Source organism: Sceloporus undulatus, chromosome 3 (assembly GCF_019175285.1).
Source record: "Sceloporus undulatus isolate JIND9_A2432 ecotype Alabama chromosome 3, SceUnd_v1.1, whole genome shotgun sequence".
NCBI lineage: Eukaryota > Metazoa > Chordata > Lepidosauria > Squamata > Phrynosomatidae > Sceloporus > Sceloporus undulatus.
In genome coordinates, this window is record NC_056524.1 from 223,451,513 (window position 1) to 223,469,886 (window position 18,374).

An 18,374-nucleotide genomic window follows, 5' to 3' on the forward strand; every position below is an offset into this window, starting at 1 on the left:
AATGAAAAACCAAGCAAGTCTCAAAAGGCAAACACACACCTGTGACCTTCGGATAATTATTACACCTCTAAGGAAACCAGGACTTTGATATAGATATCTATCTATACAGACCTGCTTTCAGAAGGAACATTTTAAATGGCAATTATTTTAGAATTAAAGCTGTTATCTGCCTAAAGAGTAAATTCTTAGGGCTTCTTCTGTATGGACTATCATTAACTTGTTTTGTTGCAGGGAGAAGCATTGTCTTCCTTTATTTTCCTGAACAGCTGTCAAAATACAGTACAAAGACATGAAACACTGTCAGAAAGCAATCAGCATGTAGCAGTGATCAGGAGAATGATGTCAGCACACAACCTGTATACTCTCAGGGATTCTGCATATTACTGAAGATGGAAGACTAAACTATGTGAGAACTCATTTCCTTTCCCCATAGTGCAAATGCCAGTGCCTGAGGGAATCAGAGCCAACTAGTAGCAGCCATTTTCCGGACTATGGCAAAACCTCATCTCTCAGAACAACGTATGCCCGATGGTGTATTTTGGTCTTTTTTTTAAAAGGTTAAGTATATAAAAATACATATCCCTGAAGATGTGATAGAAATTGCTTCCTAAATTGTACCATGATTTTAAAAGTTATACTTTTTTTTCTTTTTCTTAGTAAAGACAAAAATTACTTGTGTGGTAGTGACCTGGTAAAATGACACTATAGTCATGGAAATGAATAATAGATCAAGCACTTTAAGAGGCACACAGGACTAATATCCTACTAAATGTATGAAGAAATGGCACTAAAAAAACCTGTCACTTGCATTGTTGCTAGATAGCCTAAAACCAAAGGATTCAGTCCCAAGGCCCAAATGTTCACTCACAACCTTCTTTATAGTTTTCTGCAGCAAAAGTAGCCAATACTGAACATTCACGTGAGCAAACAAAGTTTGTTATTTCTGGAGATAATGGTTTAATTTTTTTTTGTATTTGTACACATATTAGACAACTAGGTTAACAGGAAAGTCTACATAAGAGATGCAAAGCATACATGCAAATTTTGGACCTTTGGGACTATGGTCAGAATCAGGTGATCCCTTCAGTGCAAACAAAGAATCGCAAAATAGTGGTAGTAATACACATCTTCACATAAACAGTATCAAATTAAGAAATATCTGGAGTATTTGTGTAGCCAGAATAATTTTTAAAAAGCTCAGTAAAAGAGTAAACTATCAAAGTTAATAAATCACCAAGTAACATTGTAGCATTAAAATAATGACCAAGTCTGTTTACAAAATAGGCATTACAAAAATGACTACAATATACTTCCATGTTGAATGAAATATAATCTTCCAGCTCACACTAAGATAAGAAGCATCTCTTATGATGAAATACACCACTGCATCACATCTCAAATGTCTTTACTTAATGATGGTATCTGAAAAAAAATTGACACACTAATATTGAATAAAAGATACTTAGAAATAGAAAGCAAGCTGTAGAGCAAATATAAATTTAGATAGGAATGATCCAACTTCTCAGCCACAGATCCATTGTCTTCTCATATACGTTACTTTAGAAAACAGCATTGACATGTGGGCTGGAAAAGATGAAATACAGAGTTTATCTTGGGCAGGAAACCTGAGTCCAGCCATAGCGACACTGTGTCTGCATCAAATTTGCAGCTAGATGGGGCAATGGATAAAGCATTGAGGGCGGGATACAGACTGCCCAAAAAGGGCGGTCTGCCTGCGCATCCTAGCCTCTTAAGATGCGAGTGTCATTTAAACAGAATACCTCCAAAGTGACCCAAAGCAGCTTTATTTTGGCCTGTCTGTTCGGAGCTAAATGTTTCTTATTTGTTTTGCTGCGCAAGGGAGCTGCAGCGGACAAACCGTGCAGCTGCCTTGCACAGCAAAAAGAAAACCCGCAAAAAGCGGGTTCTTTTTGCAGCAGTGCACCAATGGCACACTTGCAACGTCACAATGGGGGCGCAGCGTGCGGACACGAAGTGTCTGTCGCATCAAAATGGCAGCTCCTGTGTCTACAGGGTGCCGCCATTTTGTTGCCCTCGTCACATGCTGGGGTGAGGCACATATGGGCAGTGCACCCTTGGCCAGCCCCTAGCATGTAATGAGGGCGCCGCAAAGGTCCGTCTGGAGAGGGCCGAAATTTCAAACATTTCTGACTGAAGTGACCACAACCAGAAACAGGACCTTAATATAAAGAATCCTGAGGGAGGCTTAGATAGGGTTATGAATACTTTGTGGAGGTATCAGGGCGAGAACCAAGTGAATCACGGGGGCCAGGCGCTGAAGAAACTGCCCCTCTGAGAAATCTCCTAATGTGAGGATAAGATGAAAGAGAGTAAGATAAAATGGATGGTAGTTATGGTGTTTGGCAGCAAAGTGTGCCTAGAATTGTGAAGTATCCTTAATATTTGCTGTTTGGGAAAAAACAAATTTTCTACAAGATCACTGCAGAAAAGCCTTCCATCTTATCTCATAGATTCAAATGTTGGACTTTTGCCAAGATAGGAGAGTGTTTACAACCCTGTGGGATTAGCCTTGTTTTAAGTATGTTCTATGCGCAACTGGGAGGCAGCTAAGTGGAGCCATTCTAGATCTGGATAGAAAACTGGACCCTGACCTTGAAGATGCAGAAGTGCTGGAGCACTAGCCGTGCGTGAGTGGATAGATCTAAGAGACGGAAGAATCAATGGCGGGATATAAACCGCCATTTAGTACGTATTCTATACGTACTAGGGTTAGGAAGGGGCGGTGCTTCCGCACCCCCCTAACCCTAGTACGTATAGAATACGTACAACATGGCGGCGCCCCTTCCACATGGGGGCCGCCATGTTTACGTACTGGACGCATAGCGTCCAGACGTGTCGCGGCGCCTATGACATCGCGAATGCACCAGTGGCGCCTCGCGACGTCATAAAGCCGCCACAAAAAGAAGCTCCAAAATGGAGCTTCTTTTTTGCTCCGCGTGGGAGCAGCGCGGTTTGGCTGCTGTGGCTCCCGCACGGAGCAAATGGCACCGGTGGGAGACCGCCTCAAAGCGGCAGTCTGTATCCCGCCATAATTTGGCCAATCTGGGGCCACAAAGACTTCTGACACCTGTCACCCTGAACCTCCTCAGCCCCCTGGATACAGTCCTTGAGGCCAGAGATTCTTCATGGCATCCTGGGCTTTTGTCTTTGGAGAGCAACTTCTGATAAAATACCAGGTTGACCTGAAGGTGGCCAAAGTGTGCCTGCAGTTGGCTGAAAATGTGCAAGTCTATTCCCCTGGTTACAGAGTGTGGCAACTGAGGAAGTCCACCTCTGTGTTCAGGATTCCTTAAATGTGTTAAGATCTTTTCTGCCCAAGACAAGAGAAGGCAAGCCTCCCTGTGAAGTGGGTGAGACTAGGATCCTCTCTGGTTCAGGATGTAGGATTTGGCTGTGTCGACTAGGATCTGAGTGTTTCTTCGAACATGTTGTAGTCGAATGAGGGCTAATGTGATGGCCTTTTCCTTTCTCCCTCTCCTTTATGAACGTATTTTAAACATGCAATGAATGAAAAAAAATACATTACAGCATTTTACATATATTAGTTTTTCTATAAAAAGTAATCTTACCAAATAGCTTAAACTTTATGCCCATGAATCACAGCACTGTCTCCCTCACCACCCTGCCTCTGCATCTGCATCTGCGCTTGCATCCTGGCAATCATCTCTTGCATGCGACGGAGCTAAAAAAGAAAACAAAACCAAATCATTACCATCATCTTTTCTCTGAAAACATGGCTTCTCTAAGTACAGCGTGCCCGCGCCATATGCGGCCTTGAGCATACACGCTCAAGTCGCGGGGCGGAAGAGGCGCGCGTCCCATTCAATTGAATGGGTGCGCGCGCCCGTTGCGCCCCGCACGCTCCCGTGCCGCCACGCACAAGCCCCATTGTTTCCAATGGGGCTCGAGCATAGGCGGAATTTGCCTTACGCGGCGGGATCCAGAACAGATCTGCCGCGTAAGGCAAGGACGGACTGTATATTGCAAGAGAAGAAAAACTGCTTTTACACGCATTCTCTGACATGGTAACATACCAGCCAGAACAGTTAACTTATAGAAAACTGATGAATTATTCCCACTCATAAATGATGTACAATGCAGTCTTAAAATACTTGCTCTGAAACTATAGCGAGTTCCCTGGAGTCCAGTGGAATGAAATAAAGCAGTTACAGAACTACAGCCTTAGTTAAGTTAAAGCTACTGTTTAAAGCTTGCCACTTCAAAGACAAGAGTGGTGATTAGTTCTTGGCCTGCTCCACCTCACAAATTCTGTGAGTTAATTTGTCACTGTAGCTTGAAAGAATGGCTTCTTGTATTATTAATTGCTAATATGCAAGATCATGGCTCTAATTTTTGAATTTTTCACATCATTGATAGAACCATATCAATGGAAAGTGGATTTCCAAGTACTGAATTCTAGGTTGTCACGAGTTTCCTGTTACTGCAGAAGAAAAATCCAAAGAAAATCCAAGAGTGCATGTTGCAAATGTTGACTGGTACATGTCTATCATATTAAACTGTGAAGAAGTGGTGTACCAACTTTCAGTGTGGAAATTTTAAGACTGAAAATGCAGCAAGGTCTGGGAAGCCTTCAACAATGTCAACTTCTAAAACAGTTGAGCATGTTCATGTCCTGATTTTGGCAGACTAGTGAATCTCTGCTAAAAGAATTGCTGACATAATAGAGATATCCTGGGAACACATTGGGTTTATAATTCATGAGCAGTTGGCTATGCAGAAGCTGTCATTCAAGTGGATGCCGAAATATTTGAATGCTGTCGAGAAATGACATTAAGTGGATACTAATACCAAGTAATCCAAGTTAATTTTGCAGCATTTTGAGTGCTCAAGTGATAATTTTTTGGAATGACTTGTCACTGCTAAAGAAACATCATACATCACTATGATCGAGAGACCAAATAATCTTTGAAGTGGTAGCACTGAAGTTTTCCATGGCAGAAGACATTCAAGATTCAAAGATCAGCAGGAAAGATCATGGTCATACATTTTTGGGATAAGGAAGGTATCTTGATCAGTATCTTCAGAGAGCTAAACAGTTAAGGCAGAATACTACTATGACTTGCTGTGCTGATTAAAGGAGGCACTGAAGCTGTGGGAAGCAGGGATGCTGTGGAAAGATTTTCTCTTTTTGTGGGACAATGCACCTGCTCACAGGGCTGGCAAAGATGGATGTTTTGAAAAACTTGAGCTTTGCATTCACAGACCCATTCACCCTACTCAACAGATCTTGCTTCATCTGACTATGTCCTGTTTCCAAACCTTACAGTGATCAGACATCAGAATTTTTTCAAATGTTTAAAGAAATGTTAGAAACTATGTTCCAAACATGTCAAACTTTGGGGTGAATACTGTATGTGAGCATGTAAGGCTCTAGGTAATTTCTTACTACTAAAACAAAAATAACGAAGATCTCATTTATGCTTTGTGAAGATACAGACCTCCCATGTGTGTAACTGCACAGAAATTAAAACAAACAAATGAACAAAAACAAAACAAAACAAAAACCCAAAACAAAATTGTGCCATACACTATAGAATGAATACTCGGCTTATTTCAAGAAATCATAGTAATATTAACCATAGTTTGCCAGGTTTGGATGTGATGGTAAACAGCAATTAATCTTGCCCCTACACCAAATGAGAAGGGGACTGTGGAGCAAAATTCCAGCCTAAATCTTGTTGTAGTTCATTCTCATAATACAAAAGTATAGTTTAGCATTATGTATGACAGGATCATTGTTAAATATCAGATAAGACATATACAATTTTTAAAAATTATCTAAATGTCACCAAAAATTACTTTTACTTCAACAGTGTATTTCATGATTCTTAACCAGGTATCATATTCACAATTTGCCCAAATATCCTCATTTACCTCAATCTCGATCACTTACTATTTACTCTAGGAGAGTCAGACCCAAAATACAACAATCTAAAGTTATGTTAATAAGGTACATCAGTTGCAGAAATGGGTGTGCATGGGTGAAAGTATTTGGCATACTGACATTTGGTCATTTGAAACTAGATTGGGAAAAGCAGGTGAAAAGTTTTGATATTCAAGGCTGAAATGTATGGTCACAGATTAATTGCAGATACCATTTTAGTTGGTCTAAAGTAGCAGATCAACTAAATGTTTATCCATTTTCTCTAAAGTATACTTTATATGTGAGGGCTTAGAAGAACAGCAAAGTATGCCCAAAGGAAAAACTGTAAAGCTGTCTGAGGTGTGATGAACTAGTAAACTACTCTGATGAGTGATCATATCTTTGCAACAAACTCAAAATATACATCATCTGTGTCTATGTGTTGAGAAAAGAGACAGGCTATGTATGGATATGGTGTGGTTTTTGCAGGCCATGGCCCCACAAAACTTTTGTTTCCTTGTGCTCTTGACGGAAAACAAATAAAAACATCTGTTGTAAAATATTAAACTTATTTTAAGTAAAAGTAAAATCCTTACTTCAGCTTCCTTTTCCAGTAAGATCTGATCTTTATTAACTTCCTCATCTTCTACTTTCCTATATTGGGGGAAGAGGAGGCATAATTATTACAGGAAAAGAAATTTCCCTTCAGTTCCTTTAGAAAGAAAAGTATCTGCTTACAACACAAAGTAATTAAGAGTATTTCATTAACATCAGCCACTATTTTTAAATTTATTTTTTTTAAAAGTAACAAACCTTCCCCACTTATTTTAAATTTTAATTTTTTAAATTTAAAAGCATTTTAAATTTTAAATAAGCAGGACACTGGAAATACACTTCAGAAAATAAAGTTCTGATCCAATGGATGTAGACTGACCACATAATACATCTTCATATTAATCATATTTTTGTCTCATGATCTTTCCTGATTATGATTTTCTTCCATGATTATTTTGATGCATTATTTTAAAAGTTACTGTATATACTCAACTATAAGTCGAGAAATTTATGCCCCAAAATTGACTCTAAAATTTGGGGTAGACTTATATAAGGATCAATACACCAGTAGTTCTTAGAAAGGTCCTAAAGCAAGCAAGCCTAATGTCCCAGTCTCCACTGAACACCAATTCCTTCCTCCTCCAGTCCTTTTTGCGAGCCCTTGCTTCCTATCGGAAAAGCTCCCTATTTAAAAACACTTGCTTCTTTCTCTGGTCTGTTTTGCAAGCCTTTGCTTTCTATGGAAAAAACTCTCCATTTAAAACCACTTGCTTTCTTTCTCAATCTGATATTAAAACTCTCCTCCAGCACCTGGGAAATGGTTGGGAGAGGTCCAGAGAAGGAGAAGGAGGGACGGAAGTGGTACTTCCCCCTTTCTATCCTTCCTTATAGCCCCATTTTACCCTAGACTTATCCATGGGTCATATCAAAATCCAGTATTTTGACCCTAAAACCTCCCCCCGATTTATATGAGATCAACTTGTACTCAGGTATATATAGTAATCCACTCTGCTCCTTAAAGGTAGAGCAGACCAGAGACTGAATACAGTTACTTCACTTTCAAAGAAAGTATCAGAAAATGTGGTAAACAAAATAAACTTAGTGAGGGTTTTTTTGTTTGCTTAATGTTCAACACTATATGCATGAACAGATTCTTAATCAAAAGATGCAGAGGGAAAGCAAAAAATTAAATGAAATTTTGATTCAATGAAGGAGGTACCCACCTGCCACCTTTTTTAAGTCTTTCAGAACGGAAGTTTTCATAGTGAAGGTCTTGAGTAACTTCTTGGAGATCCTGCATGTGGGTGCTAAAACAACAACCAGCCCACATTCATTATTAGTTGATTAATGCCATTTTATCTCCTAACATTTGCTTCTTTCTCTGGTCCCTCTTAACACAGGGCTAGGCAGGGCAAAGGTGGAGGAAAAACAACAGGAATAACAAAACTAAACCTATAAAATTCAACATTCTAAAATACAATCTATTTCCACCAGTACAGTTTAATCTAACTGCACAGGGAATTTCAGCTTTTACAGTTGTGTATCAGATTGAGGTAACCAATTTTAGCCCCGGGACAAACGGTAAATATGCCTTCAAAATTTCTGATAAATTCTGTCTAGGACTGCCAGGTGGTATAACAGAATGATTTTGGACAGTTTTGTGCTAGGTTCTTTTAGTGACATAAACGATCAGATTTTTCATCCTTGCATGTTCAACAAAACAGATTATTATCCCTTTTCAGTGGGAGACAGAACGTGGGATGAACTAACACTACATTAAGCAGTACGCAGGTAAAGGCAAAATGCTTACATTAGCATGGTTCTTAGTTTCAGGAAGTCATTATGTTCGGGGTTTTCCACTTCAACAACTCCCCAAGGATAGAGACGACCTCTAACCTTTTTACCTTTGGCTTCAATTAGTTGATTGGATCCCACTACACAGAACGGAATGCTGGTCTGGAATTGAAATCAATAGATGAAGTTTAACAGTATTGTATTATCTGAAGATAACACTTAGAGGGAAGCAACTACTTTATTAGAGATGGGAATTCAGGAACATAGCCCTGAATAAGCAGGTAGTGGGTAGGATTTTAGAATCTAGGAATCTAGAATTTAGGCCTGTGGCAGAGCAAAGACCCCAGCTCAAGATGTTTCATTTACACTCTGAAGTCAACTGGGAAGAGGTTAATAAGAGGATAGCATAAAGAATATGATATGTACAATGAAAACAGTCACCTTCAAAAGCCTGGTCTGTTCTTTAAATTCCTCATCCTCATCTGATTCAGCATCAGGCAAGTGATAAATCTTGATGCTGTGCTCTTCAATTTCATCCAGAATCTGGGGAAAAAATATGAGTATTATGGACTAAGATCCAAATGCTACAAGCGCAACAGAGCCTCTCTTCTTCTTTCCTCAAAGCAGTTCCTGATGGTCAGGGGTGTCAAAAGCATAAAGGTCTGCACTTTCACACAAATGCTTTTCAGTATGTGCAAAGGGCTGTTTTCATCTCAGAATTCATACACATATCAACTTTTTCAAGGTGAACAAAGGAGAAGGGAACAGGATAAAAGCATCAAAATAAGGTCAAAGGGCACACTGGGTTCACAAAGTAGTACCAAGCCAACAATAGTGACCTTAAGATTTAAGAAATGTATTTCATGTCTGTTTGATTGCACCAAATATTATTCATTAGGTATCACATATTTTCCATGTTTCTGTGAAAATAAAAGCTCACCCTTTTCTTCAGCCTTTCCCGTTCTTTCAGAGTAAGAGTGTCAGCTTTTGCAATTACAGGTACAATGTTTACTTTGTTGTGGATGGCTTTCATGAACTCAACATCTAAGGGCTTGAGTCTAAAAAAGAAAAGATTAGGTTTTTATGGCATTTGAACCACTTTTCTTCACAAACAAAAAATTATTTATACAGTTAACACAGGAACTTATCTTTCAAAACATAAAAACTACCTGACAAAATATTTTTGCCTCAGATAAACAACTAATACCTACCCATGGCCAAATGGTGAAATGAAATAGAAGCAGCAGTGAACTCGATTATCGACAATATGGCGTCTGTTCAAACCACTCTCATCATGAAGATAGCGCTCAAACTGCTCATCAATATAGGAAATAATAGTCCTGAAACTATTATAAATTATGAGTTAAGATTATTGAAACATTCCTTCTTTGATGTTCTTAGAAATAGTTGTTAAACAACTGTTGTTTAAAACAAACAATTCAAAGAGATTTTAAGAAGAGAAGATTTTACGACTGAGAACACAAAAACATCCTAAATTCACAAAACAGTGAATAGGGCCAACAAAAGTGGATAAAATATGATATCTTGTATTTTATGGATTTTGGATGTTATTGTACTTTGTACTTATTCTATAACTAAAGTACCTATTGTACTTTGCTGTATGGCCAACATAGCTTCCCATGGATATGAAAACCGAGTCTGTTAGTATATAAAACTGTTTGTAACTTGATTATTCAAGTCAGCCCAAGAATTTCCCCTAACTGTTTAGAACAGGGTTTTCCCAACCTGGTGTGCAAAATTGAATTTCATGGACTGTGACAAAAAGTGGCTTGTGTCCTTAACAATGAGTAACAAGTCATCATTCAGACAGCTAGATGTGTGTCTTGAGAAGTGGTATTAAGTGGCTGTGTTTTGTAGATAGTAGTCTTGTTATTTAATCAAAAGAAAAGAATAACAGAATTAGCATATAAGTAAAGTAAGTAATGTATTGTCAGAGTACTGCTTTTAAAATCATTATAACACATCTGGCATAATCATTTAATATTATTTAACTCATAAAATCATGATTGCGAGGGTTCAATGAGTATTTCTCTCTAGTTGAATTCACTCAGCCAATCCTATGCTTATTGCCGCTTATTGCCGCTTATTGTGCTTCTTTGTAAATATCTGAAAACAAACACAACTGCAAAGGATGTGATGTAACTGCTGAAAGACCGCTTTGTAAAAAATGATTTAGATATCAAACTCTTTAGTTCTGTGTATACTGTGTACACTGACAAGGCACCGGCAGTGCTTGGAAATAAATCTGGCTTTTCTACATTGATAATAAAAGAGATTACAGACTTGCAAGTTACCCATTGGCATGCTTTGGCATCAAAAACACTGTCTCCAACTTTAAAGAAAGCCCTTAATACTTGTGAAGATCATCAGCCGGATTAGAGGGCATGCTTTGAACCATCACATCACATCCTCAAATTATTTTTGAGGATCTGAGAAGCGAGCATTCAGTTTTGCTTTTCCATACCAAAGTCTGTTGGCTGTCATGAAGACAAGCTTTAACCCACTTTTTGAACTGCAAGAAGAAATCCAAGTTTTTCTGGAGGAGCATAAATATGATCTGACTGGGGCATTGGAATCACAGGAATTCAACTGTGGACATTTTCACTTTTCAAGTGGACATTTTCACTTGTGTGAATGACCTGAGTGTTACTCTTCAAGGAAAGGAGTTGTGAGAAGTTGAATGCCTTCAAAAAAAGTTACAACTTTGGCATCAAAGGATGGAAATAGGCAACCTCTCAAAGTTTCCTTCACTAGAAGAGATGGTTGATGATGCAGGATCCATAACTCCTACTGTGCATGAAGACACTGTGACTCATTTGGAAAGGCTGTTAGACTTGTTTGAAGGGTATTTCACTCCTGGACAACTGAAGATTTCAGAAGAATGGATCATGAATTCATATTCTGACAATTTGGAGAAAATGTCAGATGATGAAGAGCTGAAGGAGGATCCTATTGATCTGTGTACAACTCAAGCTCTTGAAATACAATTTAAAAGCAAGACTTCTGAGGAGTTATGGTGCGTAGCACTGGATATGTTATCAAGACTTGGTGGAAAAGCATTAAGTATGCATTAACATACTTGCATGAATCTGGATTCAGTTCTGTTTTGTCAATCAAGACAATATCTAGGAATCGCTTGAATGTACTGGCTGATTTGCATCTTGCAAGTTCCTTGTTGTGCCAAAATCATGAATGATGCAGCAGGAGCAAAGTAATTGGGTTTAGTTTTACTGTTTACATTTTTTCTGATTAAATTAGAATCTAATTGCTCAATTCAGATTTGCATTGTATGCACTGAGTTAAAATTTATTTTTTTAAAGTTCAATTTTGTTCACCTGTATTTTTATATGTGGTTCAATTGCTGGTTCCAAAACCAGAAATTACACTTCATCATCTTCAAGTGTCATAATACTTTTTATAGGGACATGAACACTAAATATTTCCTAGGAGTGTGGGGCATTGAAAAGGTTGGGAACCACTGGTTTAGAAGGTATTGTAATCCTTCTATGAACAGCCACTAGCTTGAATCCAAAATACTGCTGTTGTGGAGTCTCCTTTGGAGATTTTTAAACAGACTTGTCATTGATACTTTAGTGCACCCTGATAACTCAAAACCATCCTAACCCATTTTGGCCAACTTGCATCTCTCCTTTTTATAGTCCCATCATCTCTTGAAGCAGTACATGTAAGCAGTACTAAATGCTGTGAGCTTCTAAAGGCAGCTGGATTTGTGTGCTCCCAAAGATGCCTTCCCAAAGATTATGTTTGGAGTGTGGGCCTCAGGGCGCGCATCCGGCAAAGCTGGGGCTTGCCCGAGCCGAGTGGAAGTGAGCTCACCCGCTGGCCTGGCCTCTTCCTCGTCTGCCATGGAGGGGGGGGGGGGGGGGAGGGGAGAGAAGGGAGAGGAGAAGGGAAGGGAAGAAAGAGTTTTTTTTTTAAAATAAGGAACGGAACAAAGAAGGGTCAAGCCAGGCAAGTCTGGGGAGCCAAGGAAAAATCAATGGAAGGAATCCAGAAGAAAAACGTCCTAGCAGGAGCTAGGCAGGAAGAAGACTGAGGTTACTAGGGGTTGCTCCGCCCATGAGGCGGGGTCAGACCCCTGGCCTTTGTTTTTGATTTCCTGCCTACAGGAGCCTTTGCAGGCGGAGCTACCCAAGATCAGGATGCTCGGCCCCTTCTCTGCTAGGAAATAGTTCATTTCTACATTCAATAGGGCTAGGGAATGGCAAGAGCTGTATATTCAATTGTATGAGGGGCAATGAAATATAACAAGAAAATTCATGAACCAGTGTATTTAGCCAGAGAAAACAGAACAGATATTGATCCTGTTTACACAAAGTACACTGCCATGTCCAGTAGTAATCCAGTATTTCCAAAGCAGACTGAAAAATCAGTTTTTAAAGAGTTCAGAAGAGAGAAAAATAGAACTGCTAAACACAGGATTTTTTTTCTGCACCTGCCTGAAACTGGAATATATTGTAACACTGAAATGTATTGTAAAATACTATCTTACATTCCCATGTGTTGCAGCATTTCCACAAAGCACACACATGAAAGTTGAAGGCTTCTAGAAGATTTTCACTAAATACATACCAATCTCGACAATTGATGGCATCACCATATCCTGGTGTGTCCACTACAGTGAGACGGAGTTTCACACCTCTTTCTTCAATTTCAACTGTTGAAGCTTCAATCTGCACAGTTCTTTCAATTTTCTCTGGAAGACAATAACATCTAATCTCAGAAGACTGATGGTGAAACTTTGAAGCAAGATTTGAGATTAGCAGTAACTAAAATTCAACATAATCTGATTAAAATACAGGCAAATGAAAAGAAGACTAGGGCTTGGAAGGGCAGCTATGAACGAATTAGACCAGATGCTGAAGTATAAAGATATATCACTGAATACTAAAGTTAGTATTATCCATACCATTGTATTTCCATTTTATATGTGTAGTTGTGGAAGCTGGACAATGAAGAAAGCTGATAGCAAGAAAATCAAGTCCTTTAAAATGAGGCACTGGAGAAAAATTCTATAGATACGGTGGACTGCAAAAAAGACAAGTAAATGGCTCCTAGAACAAATCAAGCGTGAACTCTCCCTAGAAGCAAAGATGACTAAATTTGGACTGTTGTACTTTGGACATATCATGTGAAGACATGACTTAGTAGCAGTAATACATGGTAAGGTAGAAGGTTGTAGAAAAAGAGAAAAACCACCTTACAGGTTGATAAACTCAAGTCAAGGAAGCCCTGACTCTGAGTAGGATTGCTGCTGATTGGGTGACCTGGAGGTCTCTCATTCATAGGGTTGACATAAATCAAAGGCAACTTGACAGCAGTTAACAATAAATTAATTATTATACTGCAACATTATGCCTAAAGACCAGATTTTGTGGTTCAGCAAATACATTTAGAGGGCAAAAGCAAGATAGTATTAAACTACAAAAGGGGAGGAGGGAAGACATCAAAACCAATCAAGGTTTAAAATAATCAAAATGAGCACAACTACTATCACTCCTCATCTGGAATACTGCATTAAATTCCTGATCCTAGAATGTGAGGAAAAATCTGTACGTTAAAAAAAGTGATGGAAAATATTACAAAGGAATTCAAATTAACATTTAAATAAATGTTATATTTAAATCATTCAATAATAATTTTTTTAAAGAAGTACTTAATTATTAATCTGCCAATATTGAATATGGACACAGAAGCATGTGTGAAACAGTTTTCAAACCCACAAAATCCTGCAAAAAGCCATAGGTGTTTCCATGACAGTAAAAAAAGTAGCAAGAAATTGGACCCCCCTGTGGATACCAAAATCCATGGATGCCCAAGTCCAATTGACCCCAATGGTGGTGTGGCCACGCACCTGTGCCACCACTGGGGACAATGGGACTGAAGTCCTCCTTCCTGCCTTCCTTCCCCTCCGAGGCCTCTGCCCTGGGGCTGGCTTCAAGGGTGGAGGCTGGAGCCCGTTGACTGGAGGGAGCTGGGGCTGAGGCTTGGGTCTTAGAGCTCTCTGTTCCCAGGCCCAACACCCAAGCCCTTATGCTGGCCCTGGCTCCCTCCGGGGCTCCAGTATCCAACCTTGAAGCAAAGCCTGGGGCAGAAGGCTTGGAGGAAGAGGAAGAAGGAATGAAGGAAGGAGGGCTTTAGTCTCATTGTTCCCAATTGTGGTACAGCTGCGTGCACACGCCACCATTAGGGACAGTGCAGGCTTGCCATCCGTGGATGCTCAAATCCACAGATGGCAAGTCTGTGGATATGGAGGTCCCACTGTCCATTTGAAATGTTAGTATCCATTAATAATTTTATAGCATGAAAACATTATAATACACAAAATTCTCATTTTACCAGCTGCTCCTGGGATTATCCTTTCTGGGTAGAGATCTGTTAAGAACAGGCTGTTTATCAGAGTAGACTTCCCAAGTCCAGATTCACCTATGAATCAGTATGAAAACAATCATTATGAATTGCTAACATATATAACCTGGTTAAAAATATGTTAATTCATGGCTAAAAGGGATTACATCTGTCTCTATATCCACTGTTACTGACTGCTAATACTGAAATTAAGTTGGCAGAGAAAAGAGTTTACACAGAACATCTTCTAAAAGTAGTTAAGAATTTAGTATTGTCACATAACTATTTATCGTGTATTTCTGAATTTCTGAACCCTCAGAATGCTTAATACATTTTTTTACATGAAAGGATGTTTGCGTCAAGAGTCTTCTATTTTCTGCAACTTCGTTTACTCTGTAAAACTGTTCAGGTTCAGAAGTCACCACTGACTTTATAATTTTGGCCTGTCATAAATGAGCAGTGAACTCATACGTGCAATTCTGTTGCTCCAACCTGGTTTCGCCTGCCAGTGGTAGTGACTAAACACTCCATGATTGTGCTTTGCCAGTGGGCACCCCAATACACGGATGAACTGTAGAGGAGGTGCATCACACGTGATCATATATGGGCATGTGTCTTAATGGAATCGTATCTGAGCAGGAAGAGGAAAGTAACTGGAGGTCGCTGATGGTGTATTTCTATAATGGTGTGCATGCATGCCAGACAGGCAGCAAGAAATAAAATTGTATGGCACAGCCCATGGGTGTTTGGCCCACCTTCGGTGCGGGCAGTGCAAACAGAGAGATTTCAACCCTGCTGATTCTGGCTGATTCAGAGAAACAAGCCACATAATGTGGTTCCGAGGGAGTGTGATACTAGGAAATCCTGGGAATTGTAGTTTATTGTGGCACCAGAGCTATCTGACAGAGAAGGCTAAATGTTTCATAAAATTCCCTAGCATTGAACCAGGGCGGTTAAACTGGATTATTTCTGCAATGCATTTTGGACCCAGGGCAGTCCTATATAAACCATATTAAACCAGTCCAAAATAGATGCAACTAAAGCATGTGTCACCACCATAAACACGCATAGTTAGCATACTAACTTTAACTCTACAAATACATTCTTTGCCACTGCTGAAACCCGGACATTAGTGTCTCAGACTGAACCCAGGAGCACAGCCAGACTACAAGCTGGATCTTCAAGGAGCATGTAGCACAGCCTGAATATTTCCCCCGATCTGCCTTTCACCTGACCAAGACCATCTCTGTCTTGCTTGGATCAAGTTTTAATGTATTTGCCCTCATCTAATTCACTACCAAAATCAGCCACTAATTTCGAACTAGAATTTATACTGTGGCTGACAAATGTGGTTTTCTAGAAGTTTTGGGGTCACAACTCCCATCAGCCCTAGCAACCCAACATGACCAATATGGGATTATGGGAGTTGAAGTCCAAAAACAAGGCCACAAATTGCTGCCCACTTTACACAGAAAGGAAAGAAAGATTGGGTATCGTTAGCATAATGGTGGCACAGAACCCCTGAACTACAACTGACTTCACTTAACTGTTTCACATATATGTTACATAAATATAGGGGAACAAAATGGAAAGCTGAGGAACATATATGTTAGGAGCGGACAAGTTGTGAGTACTGGAAAACCAATTTTAGTACTTTCTGAATCAGCACCAGTTGTACCACTATCACTTTCAGTAAACTGATGTTCCTGCCATTTAAAAAGTTGGTTTTTTGTTTGTTTGTTTTAGGGTATGAGCGAGCTCCTGAAAGAGCATTCATGGACCAAGCTGTGACACCAGCTGAACAGTGCACTTTTGGCCAATTAAAAAAAGGGGGATCTGGGGATGTAAGAACCCCACATCCTACTCCAAAGGACGACTTGCAGCCTACACAATTCTTATTAGCCACAGAGACCAATAGCATAATCTTCCGAACTGAACTGCAGGAGTTGCCAGAAAGGTTAAGAGCAATAGTTAAATAACGTCTACTCTCTCCATTCGAATTAGGCAACTCAGAAGGATACCATTGTTGACTGTACTAAAAACTGTCAAGAGATCCAGTACAACCAACAGATACTGCTCTGTCTAATTTCTACCACAGACTGTTCAACGATGTTGTTTTTCTCCCATAATCAGATGCAATTTAAGATATGGAATCTACTTCATCCAGAAACTCCACAATGACAGTGCTCTTTCATTTCAGAGCATTAAAGGGGTTATGTAGAAATTGAGTTATTGATCTACTGATTTCACTTTAAATGCCTGATCTGGAAACGAATTTATACCCATTTTTTTTTTTTTAAAAAATCACACATAAAAAGTTAATACCAAGATCATTTGGCATCTAGAACTAGAGTCCCTTTAACATTTGTCTCCAACACTGCAGCCAAAAGAACAGAAAGACCTAGTTTCAAACTAAACTAAAGACACTTGAAGATTCATCACCTATTATGGGACAAGCTTCTGCATTTCCAGCTTCTAAGGCCCAGATATCTTGTGATAGATGTTTTAAAAGACCAGAAAACAGGTGAGGGCTCTCTCAGACACTGCTGCTAAGATTCCTGGTGCTTAAAAAAGGATAGAAACAGTCCAAGACTCTCTATGGTACTAATAAAAAGTCATGAATTTAAAAGGCAGGAAGCAGGATAACAGACTGCATGGCTCTCTTTGGGATATCAGGTACACAGTATGCCAATGCTGGGTATACTTCAGCTAGTGCTGAATAAATCAGGTATGTTTAAATTGCACTACACTGATGATACTTTTTATTGGAGAGAGAAAGATGAAAAGAAAAGCTCTTACCAACCACCATAAGGGTAAACTCAAAACCCTTTTTCACAGACTTTCGATGAACCTGGTTTGGAAGATTTGCAAATCCAACATAACCAGGAGTTTCGGGGTTCGTAAACTTTTCAGTAGGCTGTTGCTGAAAATAAACAGAATTTTAAATTTAAATAACATAATCTTATTAGAGATTAGATACTATCACATACAACAAACCAAAAATGGATATAATTCTCATGTTTCCTGCCCTCTTCTCCATGTCATTCCCCATTGTTCTTCCCCTTGGTTTCACCATGTGTGAGGGGCCCTCAGATCTGATAATATTTATATTATTAATTACTGAGAAGTAATTTAATGTTATAATATTTAATGATAATATTACTTTTGAACAGTTTCAAAGGCCCTAAATTAGCATAACAGTCAACTACAGCAGCTGTTACACACTTTCTCTGCTTTTAGGGAAACAGCAGCGGCAGCAGCCACTTCTGAATGGCTTATTTCCAAATGCCTGGCCTCTAGGAAGTAGGTCTTGAGAGCTAAGTATGGTAGCTTATACAATTCCATAGCATTTTTAGATCGGAGGAATTCCTAGAAGCCAAGCATTTGGAAACAGATTCAAACAATGCTAGGATTTGTATTACCATATGCAGAAGGATTATCTTGCAGTCCTGCCACACTCACAAGTGTGGTTGGTGAGGACTTGTAGAACACCCTCCCATGAGATGCCAGGTTCGCCCCCTCGCACCACTCTTTCTGTCAGCAGGTGAAGACATTCTTATTTAGGCAGGCTTTTTGGATTTTAATTATGGAATTCTATATGTGTAAAATGTGATGTGCTGTATTTTAAAAAATTATATTGGAAACATTTTAAGTATTTTTAATTGTTTTAACCATGTTTTTAAAAATAATACTGCTATTTAATTCTCTT

General features: G+C 39.2%; 1 protein-coding gene across 2 annotated transcripts; it reads right to left on the minus strand.

The window, feature by feature from the left end:
- Window positions 1-937: 937 nt before the first annotated feature.
- On the minus strand, window positions 938-17,610 carry SEPTIN2 (septin 2). 2 transcript variants are annotated; one of them, XM_042458194.1, is made up of 11 exons: window positions 17,465-17,610; window positions 14,657-14,743; window positions 12,890-13,013; window positions 9,487-9,621; window positions 9,216-9,333; window positions 8,717-8,818; window positions 8,292-8,437; window positions 7,705-7,788; window positions 6,523-6,580; window positions 3,612-3,724; window positions 938-1,422 (listed from the first exon to the last, which is right to left on the minus strand). In XM_042458194.1, the coding sequence occupies exons 1-10, from the start codon at window positions 17,472-17,474 to the stop codon at window positions 3,620-3,622; spliced, it is 969 nt and encodes a 322-aa protein (XP_042314128.1). In that variant the 5' UTR covers window positions 17,475-17,610; the 3' UTR covers window positions 938-1,422; window positions 3,612-3,619. The 2 variants fall into 2 exon arrangements, with proteins under 2 accessions (XP_042314128.1, XP_042314130.1); XM_042458196.1 differs by having other exon boundaries at window positions 938-1,584.
- Between the last annotated feature and the right edge of the window lie 764 nt (window positions 17,611-18,374).

What these genes read in the sequence shown, in the direction of transcription:
- SEPTIN2 (XM_042458194.1), bottom strand. An exon ending in ATTTCACCATTTGGCCATGG is followed by an intron (nt 9,334 to 9,486) that starts GTAGGTATTAGT and finishes TTTCTTTTTTAG; the next exon opens with ACTCAAGCCCTTAGATGTTG. An exon ending in TACTGGAAAAGGAAGCTGAA is followed by an intron (nt 3,725 to 6,522) that starts GTAAGGATTTTA and finishes TTTCTTTTTTAG; the next exon opens with CTCCGTCGCATGCAAGAGAT.